General features: G+C 32.4%; 1 protein-coding gene across 1 annotated transcript in view; it reads left to right on the top strand.

Annotated features, from left to right (window-relative positions):
* The first annotated feature begins 3,870 nt into the window (after window positions 1-3,870).
* The window catches only part of LOC126885677 (uncharacterized), a 220,355-nt gene continuing 200,249 nt past the window's right edge, over window positions 3,871-23,976 (top strand). The window contains exon 1 of the mRNA XM_050652372.1: window positions 3,871-4,128. Coding sequence (XP_050508329.1) covers window positions 4,117-4,128 — 12 coding nt within the window. The 5' untranslated portion in view covers window positions 3,871-4,116. The remainder of the gene's footprint in view (window positions 4,129-23,976) is intronic.

The raw sequence follows: 23,976 nt of genomic DNA, 5'->3' as shown, positions 1-23,976 counted from the left end.
AGTAAAACCCACAATTACATATGCATCAGTGGTATGGTGGCCAAAAGTGCAGCAAAAAAGTGCCATCATCAAATTAAGCAAGGTGCAAAGACTTGCTTGTCTCGGGATCACGGGGGCTATGAGGGGCACACCTACGGCAGCTATGGAGGCACTACTGGATCTCCCTCCTTTACATATAACAATAAGAGGTGAGGCGAGAATGGGCTATTATAGACTGCGAGAAAACCTGAGCAACGTACCAGTTAAATCAGGACATAGTAAAATAACGAATGAAATTAATGATGCCGAATGGATGATGATTTCTGACCATATGACATCAAGATATATGCCTGAAGTACCTTTTCAAGTGGACATTTGCCCACGAGACGAATGGGACAGAGGAAACTCTCGACCCAGACTGCAGGGTTGCACCTGGTATACGGACGGGTCTAAAACTGCAGACGGTTCGGGCGCAGGAATATTCTATAGTGGTGGAAATTTCAACATTTCTATTCCACTGGGAGAATGTACCTCCGTATTTCAGACAGAGATTTTTGCAATCTTGCAGTGTGCAAGAGAAAACAACCTGAGGGCATTCGAACTGCAGCGGGTTAACATATGCCCAGATAGCCAAGCAGCCATTGGGGCTCTTATAAGCCCTAAGGTGAACTCTAGGCTGGTGTGGGAATGTCGACAAGAACTTGATAGACTGGCACAACATAACAGTGTTATACTGGTATGGGTTCCAGGTCATCGGGGCATATACGGCAATGAAAGAGCTGATGCACTTGCCAAGAGAGCATCAGCTACAAAATACCTGGGTCCAGAGCCGGCCGTGGGAGTGCCAAAAAGCACCGTCCGCGAACGAAAAAAAGCCTGGATCCGAAGCCAACACAACTCACACTGGGAGAGTGTACCCGGTCAAACACATGGCAAGATGTATATCGGACGGACATGTGCTAGTAGAGCTGAGTTACTGCTGAAAACAAGCAGGAATCAGCTCAGAGTCATAACAGGTTTCCTCACTGGACATGCGCCAGTTAAGGGTCACCTGCATACAATGGGGCTGTTTCATGGAGACTTGAGCTGCAGACTCTGTAACAGAGAACCTGAAACAGTCAACCATATTTTGCATGACTGTGAGGCATTGGATCGGAGGCGGCAAACACTTTTCGGAGACATCGAAATGACTCCAAAATTATATGGCACCCACCCACTAGACCTGTACAAGCTGGTACAGGGTTCCAGAATTCTGGAATGGGTTTCATAAACAATGGAAGATGTACAATAAGCCAAGTGGCTGCAGTACAACCGGTTCACAACAGACGGCTTCCAGGGAAGAAAAAAAAAAATACCCGAAGCAACAAATGATCGGACCAAAGGTCAAAAAGCGCAATTTTATACCTTGGCTCATCTTCTAAAAGAAAAATTATTATAAATAAGATATTTAATTACCCTATTTTTACCTGCAGAGATTTAAACGGAAAAACTCCCATTTTTGACCTTTATTTGTTAATAACTAAATTTCTCATCCGAACTGTGACGGGCATTTTTGTATTTACTTATAATGTATTAGTTATATATTATGTAGTACCCAAATACCCATTTGCAACCTGGCTGCTCAAGTGTCCCGAACATGGTATATTTTTGCCTTATTTCCCTGGTGTAATAGACCGTGATAGTCGTGACGTCAAAACGTCAAAAAAAGTTTTCCAAACACGTTATGTCTAGGGACACGCTAAAATGTACGCAAATAAAAAAGTTAAACTTCATCAAGCTAGTGACTATTTAGCGTGGGCAGTGACTGTATATTTTGATACACACTATTTTGATATGTTTAGTGTTTGTTTGATAGAAAAATATTTGTTATGACGTTTAATTCTACCAACTTTTGTATTTGCGTACACGGTAGCGTATACCCTAGCCACAACGTGTTTGGAAAAATTTTGACGTTTTGACGTCACACTATCATGGTCCATTGGTATTTCTCCATTGAGAAATGTTTTTTAACGAAGAAACTTGTTTTCTTCCTACATTCCAATGACCCTCTATTTTGCATTTAATGATCAGTTGTGCAGAGCCTATTTTACTTCAAATAATAATAACAACTTTTTTAATGAACTAATTATTTAATAGAAATATAGTTGCACCAGAAATGTAAATTTTTATTAACAATAAATGAAATGTATATTTAAAAATACAGTGTGTCGCATTTAAGATGAAGACAGCTCTATATTTCGGCTATCAAAATAAATACAGATTTGAAGTTTTGCACAGTCATATAGGTTGAAGGTTCACATTTTTTAAGATACTCAACTGAAATTTAAATTTTAATTGCGGCCTACTGCGAATCCACAAACAGGGTAAATTTTCTATATTTTGCTTCGCGTTACGAGATATCGGAAAAAGTTATTCGAAAAAGTACTTCCAAATTTTCTCTAACCCAAATACATGACAAAATTCGCACTTTTAGTTTTTTCAGTATTTGTAGTCAGGACCCTAAAATTCGCCTGTCCCGAGATGCATCTCGGGCCAGCCAATTTTAAGTTTTAGGATCCTGACTACAAACAATCAAAAAACTAAAAATGTGAATTTTGTAACGAAATTATGAAATTTGGTATGTGAGGTTAGAATAATATTTGGAACATCTTTTCAAATAACTTTTTCCAATATCTCTAACGCGAAGCAAAATATCGAAAATTTACCCTGTTTGTGGAGTCGCAGTAGGCTGCGTTTAAAATTTAAATTTCAGCTGAGTATCTTAAAAAGTGTGAACATTCAACATGTATGACTGTGCAAAACTTCAAATCTGTATTACTTTTGATAGCCAAAATATAGGGCTGTCATCATCTTAAATGCGACACACTGTATATACCTACATATGTCATTTTTTTGTAAATAATTTGGTTATTGAACCATAGAAGGTTAGGCCGTTCTTGGACAAAAATTTAATGGTTGCTATTATTCGTTGAAGAACGTTTCTAGAATGTTCCATTATACCCATCCAGGGTAAGAAAAACAATAATTTTCGTGGAAATCAGTTTACAAACGTGGCAATAAACACGGTTACATTTAGGACTGTACACTAACCACTCGCAAAGAATTTTTTCTCCATTAGCCTTCATTTTATAAAAAATTGCATTTTGAAAATATCTGGTTTTATTATTATCCAGCTGTGCAACACATTCACCAATTTTATCAATATATTGAATTCGATTATTTGTAAGATATTGTTAAAATTACAGATTTAAATGTTTTGGCCAATCCCCTATATCGCTACGAAAAGAGTTATTTACATTGTTGTTTTCTATAGGAGATTCTATAGTAGGAGGACTAATGTAGGTACTTATTACAGGTGGAGTCGTTTGAAAATCCACAATGGAGTCACTATTTATCATTTACTGTTCGTAAGATGAAAGAATTTTGAAAACTTATTTTGTTATATATAATAAAATTTTTTTTTTTTGGTTTTGGTGATCTTCCCATTAAAATGCGGGCCCGAGGCAGGTGCCTCAGGGGCCTAGTGGTAAAATAGGCCCTGCAGTTGTGTATTCTAAGTATATCCATTTTATTTCAGTTTATGTCCCAAATAAGACATTTTCCGGTATTTAACAGTCCTTGGCAATTCTCTAAACCTCATTTTAAATTTAAATTTATACTAATTCTTTTTGTTTAATGTAATCGATTGAAGATATTTCTTTAATTCAAAATCATTTGGCATCTCGGAAGTCGAAATATCGAACTGTTTTGCCTCTCATTCGTCTTTTTGAGTGCATGGAAATCTAGAATGAGGAAAATTACTGTTTACAATTTACGTAACTGTCAATACCTAATGAGGAATAAAGAATTAACACCAAATGACTACTAAGAAGTGGGGACCGCATTGCAGAACGTAAGTGTGTAATTCCACCTTTCTTGGTGTTGGTAAGTTGGTATCAGTTCTAGTTTCCAGGTCATGTAAGACAGTACCACAGACAGTACCGTGAAAGTTTTTCGAAGAGATTCTTCGGCGGGTTGTGTTTTACGTTTTACAGTTGATTTTGTGCAGTATCGTTTCGCTTGACTACTCGGTCGGAATAAATAATAGACGTTAAGTAATATTCTGTTTTGGTTTTTGGAGAAATTTCATGAGGAATAATGAAAGTGACGGTGAGTTGTTTTTATTTTTTTTCTTCTGCAGTTGCATATATTGGAAAACCTGAAAATATGTCACTAACAATCGTATCAATTAGGTACAGACAACGTTATAATGTATTTGCTATTACTGTTGCTATAGAACTCTAACACAGAGTACATAATATTAACTAGTTTTAAGGGCATAGGCGCAAAATTTCGGTTCCAATGTTTTTCAAATGCATTAATTTTTTCGAATCTTGAGAAAACTAATAAGTATTTTGGAAAACTGTAAACGCAGGATGAAAGATTAGAATATTACCGAGGGCTGAAAGTCTCTTAGAATAAACAAAAAGTTTCTTTTGAATGAGATATTTGAAATTAAAAATCACACTAAATTTTTTAAAAATATTCATTAGTTTTCTCAGGATTCGAAAAAAATGAATCCATATGAGAAGCGTTGGAGCCCAAATTTTGCTCCTATGCCCTTAAGGCAATAAAGAATTTATGGACTAAGTAAGTGAATAATTAAAAAATATACTTGCAGTCTTAGATTTTTTAATTGCTATAACCTAATATATGTAATTAATCCCATCGGGATCTCGCTTTTATAAACAATTTGAAAATAATACATACATACATAATTACCAGCCGATTAACCCTGGAGAGAAGGAATATTGTACCAGTGTCATAAAATTAAGGCAAATTTGAAAAAAATAGTAGATAAAAAATAATCGCCAAATTCAGTTTTATTGCATTAAATAATGGATATTTGTTATTAATTGTTTTTAATTTCATTGAATTAATATTAACACGTTGGTTGCCGTGAGACACAAATGTGTCTTACGTTGTTGTTGATAACAGCCGCGTGACAGACCATATTTTCTCAAAAGCATAGAAATGGAAGCCTCGTGGCCATAGGGACCCATTTTTTAACATTATGGTAGCCAACGTGTTAAGGCTCCCATTCACGTTGAGATTGGTATCAATACATGCATGTATCGCGAAAAGTTGCGATACACGTATCATGAGATTTATATCTGTTTCACGACAGTTAGCCCAGTCGGGATAGCATTTGACCTTGCATTAGGAGCTGCCCCAAATTTTATTTTTCTAATCTTTAGGGAGGGTCAATATTAGTATAAATTTAAAATCTCTACTGAATTCCGCCGTTGCGTTAGCCGCCATCTTGATGTTAAACGAGAACAGTTTTTGCTCAATATCTCCGCCATTTTCAATTTTTTGACAAAAAGTGCAGAAACTGAAATTGTTGAAAATGCGATTTTCTATAGTTTCATTCATTATAATTTTTTTCGTGCGGTCGATATTTTCCGAGTTATGAGGGGAAAATAGTGACAGTTGTAGCATAATTATTGAATTATTGAATTATCTCGTTTATTATTAGTTTTACAACAAATATATACCTATACAAAAATGAAGAGAATTAAATTTTGTATAATTTTGATGCCGCACATTTTTTTGATAAAATCAATATTTAAGGTAGTACGTATGTGGTAAAAGTGCGAGCGTAAGACCTGATTGATTTTGTAGCAATTGTTTTTGTTCAATATCTCCGCCATTTTCAACTTTTCGACAAAAAGTGTAAGAACTGAAATTGTTGCAATTACGATTTACTACAATTTTTCGAGAAAACCAGTGGCGGGTCTACAAGGGGGAAAATGGGAAAATTCCCCCCAGCAGGGTCCAAAATTTAAAAAAAATTGTTGAAACATCACGATATATTAGCTGACATAAAACTTATAATATCGACAGACAAATTCAACCAATCAAACCCGCTAGTTAATAAAATTAAGTGAACTTAATGCATATAATGTCTTTTTATGTCTTTTATATACTTAGTTTGGTTGATGTTTCATTGGAAGTTTCAAAAATTGTATAAAATATAATTCTCTTTATTTCTGTTTATGTACAATTATGTCGTAAAGTTAATAATAAATGAGACAATTCAATAATTATGCTTCCCCTCCGCTTCCATTATTTTCCCCCTTAACTCCGAGAATATCGATCGTATAAAAAAATTATGCCAAAGAAATTGTAGGAAATTGCATTTCCAACCATTTTCTTTCCCACCATTTAGGTTGAAAAGTTGAAAATGGCGGAGATATTAAGCAACAACAGTTCTCATTTAAAATCAATATGGCGGCTAATGCAACCGCGGAATTCAGTCGAGATTTTAAATTTACACTACTATTGATCTCTGCTAAAGGATAGAATTATAAAATTTGGGGCAGCTCGGAAACAAAATTCAATGCAATAATTATGCTTCCCCCACCACTTTTTACTATTTTTCCATGTAACTCGGAAAATATCAACCGCATGAAAAAAATTGTTAAAAAGAAATTGTAGGAAATTTTATTTTGAACAATTTTAGTTGAAAATGGCGTAAATATTGAACAAAAACAATTGCTATAAATCAATCCGGTCTTACGCTCGCGCCATTACCGCATACGTACTACCTTAAATATTAATTTTAGCAAAAAAATTAAACAGATCAAAATTGTGTAGAATTTAATTCTCTTCATTTTTGTATAGGTACATGTTTGTTGTAAAACTAATAATAAACGAGATAATTCAATCGTTCAATAATTATGCTCCAACTCTCACTATTTTCCCCTCATAACTCGGAAAATATCGACCGCACAAAAAAAATTATAATTAATGAAATTATATAAAATCGCATTTTCAACAATTTCAGTTTCTACACTTTTTGTAAAAAAATTGAAAATGGCGGAGATATTGAACAAAAACGGTTCTCGTTTAAAATCAAGATGGCGGCTAACGCAACGGTGGAATTCAGTCGAGATTTTAAATTTATACTAATATTGACCCTCCCTAAAGATTAGAAAAATAAAATTTGGGGCAGCTCCTAATGCAAGGTTAGGCCTGTTATTCGTCTAACCTGACTGGACTAGTGATACGAACGGCGAAAGAGTTGTAGACGACGAAAATAGAGAGTTTTAATACTGGTATAGTGATACTGAGACAGCCAAAAAATTCACTATGAGACATGTATCGCCATACTTATACTTGCCACATGTATCGATACCGCTCTCAATGTGTATGGGGGTCTTTAAAGGCCCTTAAGCCTTTATAGAGAAGGTATAGGCGAGCGGCACACCCCTAATTTGAGGCTTAGAAATTGAAAAAGCGACCATGATAGGTGAATGGCAAATTTTAGTCATTATTTATATTTTCGAGGCCGGTGAATCCGAATATTTTTATCTAGAATTGGTGGAATATGTTCAAAAATCAAATTTTATGCTAAAATTCTAAAAATAAATTTTGATAATTTTTCATGTTTACCTCGCTGTATCTTTGGTCGCTGTAAATATTTCCTTTTGAAAATTTTAGTTTGTCGTCTTTAAAGAATTTCGATAACAATGAGATTTGTCCGAGATGTTTAAACAAATTAAAAGAGAAGTTGTTAATTTTTAAACAATTTGTCGCCAGATTTTGTTGTCGACACTCCCCTAAAAAACCGCTTATTTCTCGAGATACTGACCACGGTGTGGTGAATGGCTAATTGTAATCATACTTATGTTTGTGACGGTGCTGAAAACAAAAATAAGGTTTATTTTGAATTCTCGGTTAGGGGGAACATTGTCAAAATCGCAATTTTACCCTAAAAATAAAAAAAAAAATGAAATCACGTTTTTCTTAAAATTAAAAGTTGCACCATTTTTTTTTCTATCAAACATTTTATTCTTTGTACTCTATATTTAACATAAACTTGATTTAAAAGCTAAAATTCAAATTTTTTCACTCAATCTGTGCCTTTTACTTTAAACAATTCATAACTTTCATTATAATAAAACAGAAAGATTGAAGCAGGTCCCATTGTCTTCAGAAAGGTAAGAAATACTTATATACTATCAAAAATTTCAGGAAAAAATATTAAAATGGAACAGAGTTAAGCGAGTTAATAGACGCAAAAAACGTGATTTAATTTTTTTTAAATTCTAGGGTAAAATTGCGATTTTGACCATGCTCCCTCCACGTAAAATTTAAAATTAACCTAATTTTCGTTTTCAGCATCATCAAAAACATAAAGCACGTTCAAAATTAGCCATTGACCACATCGTGGTCAGTATCTCGACAAATAAACGTTTTTTGGGGTGTGCCGCTCGTCACATAATTTTTTTCTATTGCATATTTTTACTTATAATTTTCCAGAAAACTTCTTTATGAATTATTTTTTATGGCTGTGTTGGTAAAAGTTATAGTAAACTAAAAAGTTTCTCAGTCAACTTTTTTAAGTAAACATGAAACTAACGAAATCTGACGACAAAATGTTTAAAAATTAATAGCTCTTCTTTTCATTTGTTTATACATTTTGAACAAATCTCATTGTTATCTGAATACTTCAAAGATGACACAGTAAACTTTTCAAAGGGAAATATTTACAGCAACCAAAGATACAGCGAGGTAAAGTTGAAAAATCATCAAAATTTATTTTTAGCATTATTGCATAAAATTTGATTTTTGAACATGTTCCACCAACTCTAGATAAAAATAAACTTTATATTCGGATTCAACGACCTCGAAAACATAAAGAATGACTATAATTGGTCATTCACCTTAAAGTTGATTTTTGTGGTCGGTATAACGTAATTTTAGGGGTTGCTGCCGCTCGCCTAGTAAGGGAGGGGGCTCCTTGGTCAATGCTTTTTGCTGATGATATGCTATTAGTGGAGAGGTATATTTGGTGAAGAAGTTGGGTTGGAGAAGGGCTAGGGAGGAGAGAGGACTTAAGATTAGCAGGCAGTGGCGTAACAAACTCCGTCCCCCCCCCACAGAATTGGAAATGGAGCCCCTTTAAAAAAATTATTAAAAGCGACATGTGTAACAAATACCTATATGTGTTACAGCCCAGTAAATCAACGTAAAATATGGTGATACCGTGTACAATTTTCAGTGTCACCACCGAAGTGGTCTACTCATGACATTTCGAGTTATTTATGAGTAAAAATGTTTATTGTTCAACAAAAAAACCACGTTTTTAGGCGATTTTTCGCAAATAGTTCAAAGAGTAAGTATTCGATCGAAAAGAATATTGTTAGCAAAAATGTATCTAGCTTATGAAAAAAATGAAAAAAAATTAAGTCTATCGACTCAGTCGAGTAGTACAAGTAAAAAAAACTTGTAGCTCATGAAAAGTTTTTCTTATTCGTCAAATTCCAAATCGAATATTTCAACGTGAAATAACCAAAAAATGAAATACTGTTCTGGGAAACTCATTAGAACTTTTTAAAAGTGTTAAGGAAGCTTTATTGTTTACAAAAGTTTCTAGCATCAAAACTAAGCCAGTTTTGCTCAAAATATAGTTAATCCCATTTTTTGGCAAAAAAATTGTGAAAATCTCCCCCTATTTAGCACCCCAAATGAAACTAATCATTATCTTCTTACAAATTCCCTAACTTTTTTTATACGACCTGTAAGTTTCACCGGTTCAAAGTGCTTATTTTTAAAAGGGCTCTAGTGGAAGGGCTTGAACGAGTCACTAATCACAAGTATATGCAAATTTTAAACAGCCATGTCTTAACCAATTTTTGTCTTACAGAAAAACAAAATAAAACCAGAATATTTATAAAAGCAAGACCTACCTACATCTACCTTCTTTACTCTTTGAGATTTTTCGTATCACTAATACTTTTTAAGTTATTTTGAAAAAAAAATTCATTTTTCCAAATTAAAAAAAACTTTTAACTTTTTTCAAAAATAAGAACTTCGAACCGATCAGACTTACGGATCATATAAACAATAAATATTTAAAGTAAATGGTAAAGCGCTAATGATAAATTTTATTTGGGGTGCGAAATAGGGGCAGATTTTCACGATTTTTTTTTTACCAAAAAAGGGGCCAACTTTATTTTGAGCGCAACTCGTATAGTTTTGGTGCTAGAAACTTTTATAAAAAATAAGAACAAAGCTTTTTTTAAACATTTAAAAAAAGTTTTAAGAGTTTTTCCCGAAAATTGCTTCATTTTTTGATTATTTCTGGCTGAAATATTCGATTTGGAATTGGACAAATAAGAATAATTTTTCATGAGTATCAGCTGTGCTTTTACTGTGTCGATAGACTTCATGAATAAGTACACCATTTTCTGTATCTTATAAGCTACATTTTTGCTACAAATATGTTTTCGATATCTAATATTTAATTCGATAAATATGTACTTATTTTTGAGTTATTTGCGAAAAACCCGTCTGAAAACGTTGTTTTCTTGAAAAATAAACATTTTCAATCGCAAATGACTTGAAAAGTATTAGCATATATAAAGAAACCCTATAAAAGAACAAAAGTTACTTATAATTACTCAATTTTTACATTTCCGGGCTTATTTTAAACGTATGTTTTTCACCCCAAGGAGGGTGTCACCCCCCGAAGTAAAGGCAACCAACGGCATAAATCCAACTTTGAAGTGGAGTGTAACTAAATAGAACCTTAATCCAAATTGTCAAGCAAATACGTCCGTCGTGACGCTGATAATTTCACTCCAAAACTGTCATTTACTGAGCTATTGGTGTATTCATGCATTGTTTATGACGACTTACATTTTTCATTTTTATTGGTATAGAATAAAATAGAACAAAAATTACTAAATGGTTACATTAGCATTATTCTATGAGATGAACAACTTTCTTCGTTCACTATCTACTATCAGCAAATATACTTATCTACAATTTTATTAATTCGGATGGACAACTTCATTTTCAATACTGCACTGCTTAAAAAACGAATGCATGCAAATAATATAACAACATATTTTTACATATATTAGACAAGATGGGGCGCTTGACATATTGGGGCCCCCCGTAAGCTTCATGCTGCGGGGTCCTCTGTTACGCCTCTGGATAATTGTATCGCAATACTAAACGTAGATAAAGATTAAAGAGAAAACCCATTTCTAGATAAAGATTAAAGAGAAAACTCATTTCTAGATTTAGAAATATTGTTCTAAAATTCGGCAAATTGCAATTCTCAAATCTTTCAATAGTCACGTACAAAGCATTATAGTTTATTGTCGTTACCATAAAATTTCGGCAAGCCGGAAGGGATTAAGTTTCTAGATATTATGAGATGATTCACTTGGTAAATACGTTTATTTAGAAATTTACGTTTTTAATTTTAAACACACAACGTAAAATATTATAACAATAACATATATTTACATAATATCAGATGGCAAGATGGGGCCCCTAAGCGATTGGGCCCCCCTGCAAGCTTCACGCTGCGAGGGCCTCTGTTACGCCCCTGTTAGCAGGGTCGAACACAGAGTATTATGTGGTTGATAGCAAGAGGAATGGTTGGGAACATCGAATTGCTTGGAGAAAAATTAGGGTGAGTAGGAGGATTTAAATATCTTGGCTCCTTCTTCTTCTATCGTCCATTTATAGACATAGGCCTCTCCCAATTCGATCTCTATCCTGAGTAAAATACTTTCAATTTGTTCCAACTATTGCTTTTATGTCATCCACCCATCTCATCTGTGGTCTTCCTCTTCGTCGTCTACCTTCGAAAGGTCTCCAATATTGTATTGTGGCATTCCAACGTTGGTCTTTTTGTTTAGCAGTGCGGCCTGCAAAGCGCCATTTGAGTTTGGCAATTCTTGTTGTGATATCGCTGACTTTTGTTTTTGATTTTACGCACTCGTTCCTCTTTTTATCTGATAATCGTGTACCCAACATTGCTCTTTCCATTTAGTCCGTTCTTTAACGGTAAATTATTGCAAAACCTCTAAATTTTAAAGAACCGCTTGGATTGACATGAAATTTGGCATACACATAGCTAACAAGTCAAAGAAAAAGAGTGATATTGTGCTGATATGTGCTTTTGCCCCGGGGGTGGTTTTCACCCCCTCTTTGGGGCAAAAAAATATTGGTCCAAAGTAAGTCCGGAAATGGATAAACTGACTAATTTTAAGTAACTTTTGTTCTATATATTTTTTCACTAAGTCAATACTTTTTGAGTTATTTGCCAGTGAATGTGTTCATTTTTTCAACAAAATAACCACGCTTTTAGACGGTTTTTCGCAAATAACTCAAATAGTAAGTATTTTGTCGAAAAAACATTTGTAGCCAAAATATAGCCTGTAAAAAATTAAAAAAAAAAATGGTGTAAATATCACGTCTCTGTACCTAGTAGAAGCAGAGATATAGCTAATTAAAAATTGGTTCATATTCGTCAAATTCCAAATGGAATACTTTAACGTGAAATAACCAAAAATAAAGCACATTTCGGGGAAAACTCATTACAACTTAATTAAAGTGTTTAAAAAAAGCTTCATTTTTGTTTAAAAAAAAATTCTAGCATCAAAAGTAAACAAGTTACGCTTAAAATAAAGTTAGTCCTTTTTTTTTGGTAAAAAAATCGGGAAATCATCCCCTAATTAGTATCTCAAATGAACTTAATCGTTACGACTTCACAAGTTTCTTGACTCGTGTATGTATTGTTTATAGGATCTGTAAGTTTCATCGGTTCAAAGTCCTTATTTTTTGAAAGGGCTGTAGTTAAAATGGGTTGAACGAGTCACTGATCACGAATGTATGCAAATTTAGAAACACCAAATCTTAATAAATTTTTGTCTAACAGAAAAACAAAAAAATACATGATATTCAGAAAAGCAATGCTGACTTTTTTTGTTTTTCGAGATTTTTGGTATCTCTAACAGTCTTTAAGTTATTTTGAAAAAAAGCATATTTTTCAAAGTTAAAATTTTTGAAAATTTTATTTTAAAATCAAATTTTTTTAAAAATAAGCACTTTGAATCGATGAAACTTACAGATCATATAAACACAATATAAGTAAAATAATTTGTGGAGCGGTAACGATTAATTTCATTTAAGTTGCTAATTAGAGGGTGGTATTCCCGATTTTTTTTGCCAAAACAAAAGGGACCAACCTTATTTTGAGCGTAACTTGCTTAAATTTAATGCTAGAAACTTTTTTATAAAAACAAGAATAAATCTTTTTTAAACACTTTAAAAAAGTTATAATACCTTTTCCCCAAAAATTGCTTAATTTTTTGGATATTTCACTTCGAAATATTCTATTTGAAATTTGGTGAATATGAATCTATTTTTCATTGGCTATAACTCTGGTTCTACGAGGTGCAGGGACCTAACGCGTACACCTTGTTTTTTACTTTTTTATATGCTATATTTTTGCTAAGAACGATTTGTTCGATAATATACTTACTTTTTGAGTTATTTGCGAAAAACCGTCTAAAAATGTAGTTATTTTGTTAAAAAATGAACATATTCATTCGCAAATAACTCGAAAAGTGTTGACTTGGCGAAAAAGCTCTATAGAACAAAAGTTACTTAAAATTAGTCAGTTTATCCATTTCCGGACTTATTTTGGACATATTTTTTTCACCCCCAGGAGGGGGTGAAAGTCACCCCCAGGGGAAAAGCACACATCGGCACAATATCACTTTTTTTCTTTGACATGCAAGCTATGCGTATGCCAAATTTCATGTCAATCCAAGCGGTTCTTTAAAATTTAGAGCAAAAACCGTGAACGAATGGACTAATTCCACTTTCTGTTGTGGCTAGTTTATTCATATTGGCCTTGGTTAGAGTCCATGTTTGACATCCATATATCATGATTGGAAGAATGCTTTGGTTTTAAAGACGCCTTCCAGTGCTAGATTAAAAAGTTTTGGTGATATTACGTCTCCTTGTCTAACTCGTCTCTTAAGGCCATGGGTACATAATTCGCAAATATTTTACGGTTATCCCTACTTTTTCTGTCTTTACACGGCAAATTACGTGTAGTAAAATTCACACTGGTATGGATATGTAAACATTACTAGAATGTCATTCTACTTGAAAATGTCATCATTAACTTAAAGAGATGGCTTTTGCATGTTCTTGGATAACTGTTGTTTGTATACATGCAAATTATTAATTCAGTTAATAAATGTGATAATTTTTTCACTGACTATGTATTCAGTGATTGTAATATTATATATGTACAACAAAAACTAATACTCAATCGAGAAAAGAGGAAAAGTGTGAAAGTGACTTTTTAATAATATATTGTTACTATGGAACGCTTACAATTATGAACATCTTTAACAACAAAATACTTGGATCACAGAATATATTATCCTGATGTATTCTCTGCTTGGATCTTCCACAAATAATACACAATAAATAACTTTTTATTAAGTTCACGTCTTAAATCAATTATTTATCAAATACACTATATATCAATATTATTTAATCAACAACTCAAAATATTCCCGATGCCATGTAGTCCTGTGAATTTTTTGGGTAACAGTTGATCCGGGTGTCGATAAGATTGTTATAAACAAAGAACTTGAGGAATTACATAACAGCGATTTTCCGCAAATCGAAATATTTTTTTGTATTTGTTGGCTGATTCTCAGCAAAAAATGGTCTTACAAGTTTTTTCGTAGGATGCATAGTTTTCGAGATTAACGCGGTTGAACTTTCAAAAAATCGAAAAAGTGCAATTTTTGAACCCGAATAACGTTTGATTAAAAAATAAATTATCAATTTTGCTTACTGCATTTGAAAGTTCAAGTCAAATTCTATCGGTTTTGAATATTTGCATTGCTAAAAATTAAGTTTTTATTTGTTAAACAAAGCTATAAACACATAGTGTTTCCCGTGCCCAATGCATGCGTTTTATGCCCGGTTGCACCAACAGATCTTAAGCTTAAGTCGAGAATATCATAAGAATTAATATAATATAATTATAATATATTACAATAAGAATACCACAATATAATAATAGATATAATTGATAATAAGGTAAGAATCTAAAATTATGGTGCAACGTAAGTGATACTCAAGGAGGCCCTATCTATAAGTAGAGCTTAGCTAAGCTGGAGCTTAAGATCTGTTGGTGCCACCAGGCATAAATGTACGTAATCTACATATAGTGCAGTGACTGGGTTTTCACCTCCGATTTCGTTGAACCTCCATCGATTTTCATGAAAATTGGTGAGTAGATAGAGGATACCTCAAGGAACAAAGGTGACATGATGTTAACTTGCGCTTTTACCCTGGGGGTGGATGCCGCCCCTTCTCGTGGTTGAAAATTATTTCATTAAAAATAATACCACAAATCGATAGAGGGACAAATTCTACGCAAAATTTGTTATATAAAGTTATTAATATAAATCAATACTTTTTGAGTTATTAAAGATCAAAGATTTTATTTTTTCGTAAAAAATGCATGTTTTAAAGCTGTTATTCACGTATAACTCAAAAACTATAAGCTTTTGCAAAAAAGTTATTATTACCAAAATTAAAAACAATAGGAAATTTAATACAATTCCTATTTAAAGACCTACACTAATGTTAATTCAAAGTGAGTTATGGGTAATTGAAGGTATATTTTTTTCGACGAGTACGCAAATCTAAGCACTCAAGCTTAAATAACGGGAAAACGATGCAGTTTATAAAAAATACCTACTAAACGCTTGTCAAAGTACTTCGGAATACCTATCAAAGGAGCTCCAGGAAAAGTTAATGGCATCAAAATTAAGCAAATTATGATGAAAATAAGAGAACCCTTTCGAATTTTTTTGGAAAAAGTGAAAAATAAAACATACGCCATTTCCACAAATATTAAAATTTATAGAAATCCTTTCTATAGAAGAATTTCTTTATATTAGCATAAGTAATGATTTCAACAATTTTGACCGGTTTAAATTGCATATTTTTTAAAAAAATATATAATTTTAAAAAATCAGAATTTTTCAAATTATCGTAATTTTTATTTTCTTTTAATAAAACTCAAAAAATACTTAATATAATAAAAAAATGACATATAACCAAATTTTAGTTTTTTCTGTATCAAATATTTTACTTTTTTTACTATTTCTGTAGGGTACAAAATAACCGAGATAAAAACGCTTAAAACATAAATTATGCGAGAACCATGTAACCGGGGTCATTTAAACTTTTATTTTTAAAAAGGTAAGGGGTTTAAAATATTACATTCAACGTGGTTTAAAATCCCTTAGTTTTAGCTTTCAAATGGTTTTTAGGTGAATCCGATATCTCAAAACTAACGGAGTTTACATTTTTGGAAAAAATTTTAAAAGATAAATTTTGAAAAATTTTTGGGGCATAAATTTTAATGCTATTAACTTGTTCGGGGCTCATTTGATAGATATTTTTAAATACTTTGACAAATGTTTAATAAGTTTATGTTATAAAATGCATCATTTTCCCGTTATTTAAGCTTGAAACTTAGATTTGGGTAGTCGCCGAAAGAAATATACATTCAATTACTTTCTGTTAACACTAACTCACTTTCAGTTAACACTAAAAGGTTTTTCCGGCAAGGAATTTATTTCCTTTTTTATTAGCTTTAATTTTGGTAATAATAACTTTTTTTGTAAAAACTTATAGTTTTTGAGTTATTTATAAAAAATCGGTTAAAAACATGCATTTGTCTCATGAAAAATTAAAATCTTTAATCTTTAATAACTCAAAAAGTTTGGATTTATTTCAATAACTTTATATAACAAATTTTGCTTAGAGTTAGTCCCTCTATCGAATTATGGGGTTATTTTTAATAAAATAATTTTCACCCCCGAGAAGGGGTGATATCCACCCCCAGGGTAAAAGCGCAAGTTAACATCATATCACCTTTGTTCCTTGAGATATCCTCTAACAACTTACCAATTTTCATGCAAATCGATGAAGGTTCAACGAAATCGGAGGTAATAGCTCATATCCACCTTCAATGACTCCACTAATAGAAATTGTATGTATGCGTGCCTACTCGTTCGATTTCAAATGAGAAATGCATTGAAAACATCATTCAATCACTATGAGTTTATAGCTTTGTTTAACAATAAAAAAAAATTTTAGCAATGAAAGTAATCAAAACCGATAGAATTTGACTTGAACTTTCAAATGCGGTAAGCAGAATTTCTATTTTATTTTTCAATCAAAACTTATTCGGGTTCAAAAATTGCAATTTTTCGATTTTTTGAAAGTTGAACCGCGTTTATGTCGAAAACTATGCATCCTACGAAAAAACTTGTAAAAACATTTTTTGCTCAGAATAACCCAAAAAATACAAAAAAACGTTTTGTTTTGCGAAAAATCGCTGTTATGTGATTCCTCAAGTTCTTTGTTTATAACAATCTTATCGACATCCGGATCGACTGTTACCCAAAAAATTCGTGTTTTACGGGACAAAATACATGAAAAAACTTGGGTAAGTCCATCTGAATTAAGGAGGCCGTTGTACCCCCACTGGCGACAGCACTAATGTCAAATATTTAAAATTGTCAATGATTGTCACTGTCTACATGACAATATGCTATTCGACTAAGTGCGTTGTAAGACAAAGATAGATTTGGAAAATATTCCCACCGACATTGTGTTAATTTTTTTCGAATCCTAAAAAAAACCAATAAATATTTTTGAAAAATATAAACGCTGAATGAAAGACTAAATTATTATCGAGGGCCGAAAGTCCCTTAGAATAAATAAAAATTTATTTTGAATGAGATATTTGAAATTAAAAATCACACTAAATTTTCTCTTAGTTTTTCACCCCTGTAACTTATTAAAATAAACAATATAGAAGTTCTCAGGGACTTTGAGCCCTCGCTAATAACGTAGTCTTTAATTCTGCGTTTAAATTTTTCAAAAATACCTATTAGTTTTCTCAGGATTCGAAAAAAACGAATCCCTATTTGAATAGCATTGCAGCCGAAAATACGTACCCATCCTCTTAATGGGACGACAATTAGACCGAAATCATTAGACCGAAAGCAGTAGACCGAACTCATTAGACCGAAAAGCATTTTACCGAAATCTCACTAGACCGAACAGAATTATACCGAAATGGTAAATAAATTAAAAAAGATTTATATAAAGAATAAAGAAAAAAGATAGACGGTGTAAATTGTTACTCTGTACATTTTGATATGAAATAATTTTCATCCGTTAAACAAATTAGTGAAGGTAAAATTAAATTAAGGGTAGAACACCATTTTAACTGTTTATAATAACCATCCAAATAACATTTAGTTGTAATTACATTAGTCTTATCTCTTTTAGTGCGACAAGTAAAAATAACTGTTTTTCGGTCTTCTGCTGTTCGGTCTAGTGAGGTTTCGGTAAAGTGCTTTTCGGTCTAATGAGTTCGGTCTACTGCTTTCGGTGTAATGACTTCGGTCTCTTTACAGTAAACCTCGTAATGGAGATTGTATTTGTATTTTCGTATATTTGTAATTCGACGAAAATACCTCGACTCCTACATAACGGAAAATAGGACACTGTAAATTATTATAGATAGAGAAATTGCGTACCACCAATATATTTCTTGAAAAAATATACTTAATAATACTATTCTGTACAATGTACAATTATTTTAATATAGAACAGAAAAACTTTTTGATATTAAAGTAGATAGAAAGTTTCTGGGATATTAAAGAGCTAACAGGTGCTGATACACTCATGAACCGCTGGTAGTGAAAGGGTTAATAACGAATAACGTAGGTTGTTAATCGATTAGGGGTCAATAGACCAAACCTTCCAAACACATTAGGCCATCTGAAGGTCGCAGTTTACCATGAATATCTAAGAATGACACAAGAACAACCGAGTATGCATGCCATTAACAAAGAGTTGGTGAATATTATAGTCAGTTTTACAACTGCATAGTTTAAAAAAATATCGTAATTGACTTAAGCTAATGGATATTGTAATTAACAGAGTTGAAAGTGGCTATTTCTCCTTGACTTAATATTGACAAAGATGTTATAAAAAAAAACAATAAAATAGGCGCCATTTTTAAACTGCAACTGTGCAATCTACTGTTAATTTATTTGTTAATTTTTATGGTCGCTTGAATTAATATGTGAATATTGGATAGTTTTTAAACACATAGTAGGTTTATTGTTATTTTAACGGTGCAGTAATAGAAATATGTAGTTTTATTTATTTTTTATGTAAAGACGGTTGGCTCTGTTATTTACAGAGTATCAGAAAAGTTTAAAACTTTAGTAACAGTATTATCAATATAACGTTATATCTATATAATGACAAAATTTATTAAACGTTGTTTGGTTAATAAATTCCTTGAACATATAGGGGTCAGCTGTAGCTTGCAGAGTATTTCACTCTTTTATGATATTGATACACTCTGATCTTTTAGACTACTTTGGACTACTGGAATACTTGACCTGAAAAAGTAGTCATTTAAATAGTGTAGACAGCAAACAGAGAGGAGTTCGCCAGGGTTGGGTGCTGTCCCCTGTCCCTACTACTCTTCAATGTACAATGTTTCTCGTCTACCTGCCATTGTTTTGCCGTGCCATATATCCTACCCAGTTCCATTTCATTTGATTTCAATGTCTACAGTAAAGCGGTATTTATAGAGTGCTCTCAAATGCGATAGAGGGCGTATCTACCAATGGAGAAATTTTGAATAACTTACATTTTACAGACAATACAGACAGATAACAACAATGATTTACAAAACGTAATGCAACGACTTAATTAATGCTGTCATGAATACGGACTGAAGATGAATTTGAAGAAAACTAAATTCATGATAATGAGAATCAACAGATGTAAACATCCAATTGAATATTGAAGATACTTTCGACCAGGATGTACTGACATAAGGAAATGTCATAAATAAAAAAAAATTCCATAAAACAGATGTGATAGCTGATTTCATACAAAATTATGACACCTTATATGGACGAGTCCCCGCAATTCAACTAAATATTAATAAAACAGGCAGTTATCAAAATACAATATTTAAAATAGTACCTAACTGAGAAGTTCTATAGAAAATATACATTTGTTTACACTGATGCATCAAAATTCGAAATTGATCAACAAATACAAACTGGCTGTGGAGTGTATATTCCTAACATTGATGTTTCATTTTCATCTAAGATACTAATACCTTCATTTTACCTTCAATTTACCTTCAATTATGAATATATGTACAGCAGAAATATATTTGTATTTTTAATTATTTATATAAAAACATTATGGAAAATTCCAGGTCACTAAGGAATAAAAGGCAATGAACATGTGGATAATTTGGCAAACATTGGCAGGTGTCTTAAGATTCCCCAGGAGATAAAAATAAACTATACAGAGCTTTGGCCAACTCTAAAAGATAAAAAAAAAATGAACACAATCATCATTGGAAGTCAAAAGTCCAAATTAAAGGAAAATGGTATTCCGAAATACAAGTAACATTTCCAGAAAAACCCTGGTTTCACAAATTCCCGTACATAGATAGAAGGCATTTGACAAACAACTAGAATGAGAACAGTACATTGTTGCACAAGCTCACATCTATACAAGGTGTTTCATTAATAATTGTCCATATATCAACTGGAGAAACCTTAGCACAAAATACGAAGATTTAACCTAAAACACTTAAATAAATTGTGGTTCCTTATTGAGTTACAGGGTGTTTTATCTAAAAATTTAAAAACTATTATTGCTCAGCATTTTAAAACTTTTCAACGAATCCTTTTCATACTTGGCAGGAAGTATAGGTGCTGTACAAACTACTAAATTGTGTTAAACAAACGTTTGAGGCTATTACCAGAGGCGTACGACGGGGGAAAGTGAATGGTTGACCCTTTCAAAATTCTACGCCACTGGCGAAATTGCTATTTTGGTTGAATTTTTGGTTTCTCCAATATATTCTATGAAAATAATATACTCTTCATTCGTAACGATAAAGTAATTAGTTTTCGAGATCTTTGAAGTTAAAAATGAAACGACACGGTTATTTTGATTAATGTATTGTGTCGCTTCATTTTTAATTTGAAATATCTCGAAAACTAATCATTTTAACGTTACGAATGAAGAGTATATTATTTACATAAAAAGTATTGCAAAATTAAAAAAAATACACTAAAATCGCAATTTCATCAGTGGCGTGGAATTTGGGAAGGGTCAAGTCGTACGCCTCAGGTAGTAGCTAGAAACGTTTATTTATCTTAATTTGGTAGGATGTACAGTACCTATACTTTCTTCCAAGTATGATAAGGATACGCCAAATAGTTTTAAAGTACTGGGTACAAATAATTTTTAAATTTTAATCATATGAATCATATCATAAATTAATCAAAATAACTGTGCCGTTTCATATTTAACTTCAAATATCTCGAAAACTAATGATTTTATCGTTACCAATGAAAAGTATATTATTTACGTAGAAAGTATTGGAGAATCTAAAAATGCCACTAAAATAGTAATTCCTCCAGTGGCGTAGAATTTGAGAAGGGTCAACCATTCACCGTCCCCTGTCGTACGCCTCTGGTAGTAGCTAGAAACGTTTGTTTATCATAATTTAGTAGGGTGTCTAGTAGTCGCACTTTCTGCTAAGTATGAAAAGAATACGTCGAGTAGTTTTAAAATGATGAGCAAAAATAGTTTTTATTGAAGATATTCTTCTTTAGCGGCGAATCGATTGAGGGTAAAATTGTACATAGATCCGCGCGCCTGCGCACAAATGCGTTTTTTTGTCATTTTTCGGATTTTAAATCGCTTATAACTTTAAAACTATTAACTTTTGAGAAAAATGTTAAGAAACTTATTTTATTTAGAATGTCCCAAAAAATATAGAAAATCTATTTTTCGGAGGAAAATAGGAAATTTTTGAAACGGAGCGCGCCGCTCCGGCAAAAAAATCGGATAAACACGCATATTTAACAATTAAAAAACAACGGTATAAATTAAAGTTAGACGCAATCACTCTTCAGAATCTTGAAGCTGAATGTTCAGTTTTCAATCTAAGTATCTGGGAACCTCAAAAATACTAATTTAAATATGAGTTTTTAAGTCTCGAAAATTCGTATTTTTGCATTTTTCAGATTTTAAATCGCCTATAACTCCAAAACTATCAATTTCTGAGAAAAATTACAGGATACCTTTCTTGTTTAAATTGACACAAAAAATCTAAAAATATATGTTCCAGAGCAAAAAAACATGATCTTTTGTGTTTGTTTAAAAAAATTGTTTAAACAATTTCTGCCCAAAAATTCCGCCCGGCACCCTTCAGATTTGTGTAAAGGGGACATTTTTGAATAGGAGTCTGCAAAGAAACCGAATCAGAAATTTTTTTCAGACGGGAGCGGTCTCACCACATGGACTATTAAAAGTTTTTTGAAAAATAATATTAAAATATGAATTTTATGTAATAATTAACCGTAACAAAATACGTGAGAATTTGGGTGTTCTATTTGTATAGATATAATTTTTAATAAATTATAATGTGAAGACTTAATAAGTACTCTCATAAATTGTTGAACGGTGTGTTTAAAATTAATAACTTCTTAATATATTCGTTTAAGTACACTAAGATTTAACTGATATGGAACCATAATCACTTAGGTACTGCTTACTTGAAATCATTAAGCTGCTAATTAAACATTACTTCCGACCTAATAATTTTTTCACCGTTATACAAAATTGATTCTTGAAACAGTTTAAGCTAATATATCTTATTAAGTCTTTCTCACAAGTCTAGTGTCACTTGGAGGAAACAGCAACAGCTCGAAATAATTAACACGATGACCTTCTTCGGCCAAGAGCTTGTGTTAGTTGCATAATTATTTAAGATACTGTTGTTTATCACACGCATGCACATAGAGTATACATAGGAAATGCTTTTATATTTAATATTTATCAATATTAGGACATTCTGAAAATATTAGGAAATGTACATTATTCTTGGTCAGTTATGTTGATTTGAGAAAAATGGCATAAGCGGATTCGGAACCAAGCAGCTTAGTAATGACTTATATATTTTTTACAACCCCCAAATGGATTCTGCAATCTGCCGGAAGGACAATAATCGTTTGCTATGACAAAAGTGAGACTGTCATGTAGAGTATCTCTCCAGTGAGTGATCACCTTTTAAAAACCAGATTTTAAATTGGTCACACTGAATTGGTCGAGGATTTCCTTGTTGTTTCTCTGTTGTCTGTCTTCCTTCTTGTCCAATGTCCCTATGTGAAATGTAGAATGGTGCATCAGCATCAACGATGGCTCGCAGCACTTTGTTTTGAAATCTTTGAAGAATGTCAATGTTAGCTTTACTGACTGTTCCCCATAGCATTTTTATTTGTTACAGAATTTGATCTACAAATATATTACTTCTGTCTTTAAAGAGATCTATAGGAATGTCATCGATTCTCATTGCTCTGTTGTTTTTGAGACGTTTAATTGTGCCTCTTATTCCTTGGGCCCACCATTTAAAAAAATATTACCTCCCTCATGAAACTTTTTTTATTCAGTTATTCATGCGGAGTCGGGCAACTTTTCTATTTCGGAAAATTTTCGAGAGGGGGCGTTTCGTAAATATAGAGGGTTCTAAACTTTGGTGCGTCCAACAACTTGAGTAACCTTAAAAATTTTTCAGAAAATATTACTAGTAAATTGTACATAAGCATTTTTATCAAACGCTCCTGCAAAAAATCATCGTTTATGATTCCATAGTGCACCCTCATAGAGGTGGGCACGCATCATAAAGAATGTCAAGGCAGGAATGTGAGTGGCACTGGCTTGAAGTCAACGAGCCTTTTTTTGTAGAAAAATATACCACAATTGCTAGGTATGATCGTCCAAGTTCAGCTCATGGAGGCACCCTAATTCTTTCTACAAATAATGATTTTTCTCTGATAACAAAATATGAATTTCTGTTGAATGAAGCCTTCTTTGAGTTTTCCTTAGTTTATAATAAAAATCTTAATCTTTACATTATTTGCATCTAGACTCTCCTGTGAAACTATTTTTTCAAAACCTGCTAAATGTGTTAGATGACTTGCTTCATATGAAAAACCAGAAAAATTCTATGCGGGGACTCTAACATTAATT

This window comes from Diabrotica virgifera, chromosome 5, assembly GCF_917563875.1.
Source record: "Diabrotica virgifera virgifera chromosome 5, PGI_DIABVI_V3a".
In the NCBI taxonomy this organism is placed as follows: Eukaryota; Metazoa; Arthropoda; class Insecta; order Coleoptera; family Chrysomelidae; genus Diabrotica; species Diabrotica virgifera.
This window is presented reverse-complemented; position numbering and strand designations above follow the sequence as displayed.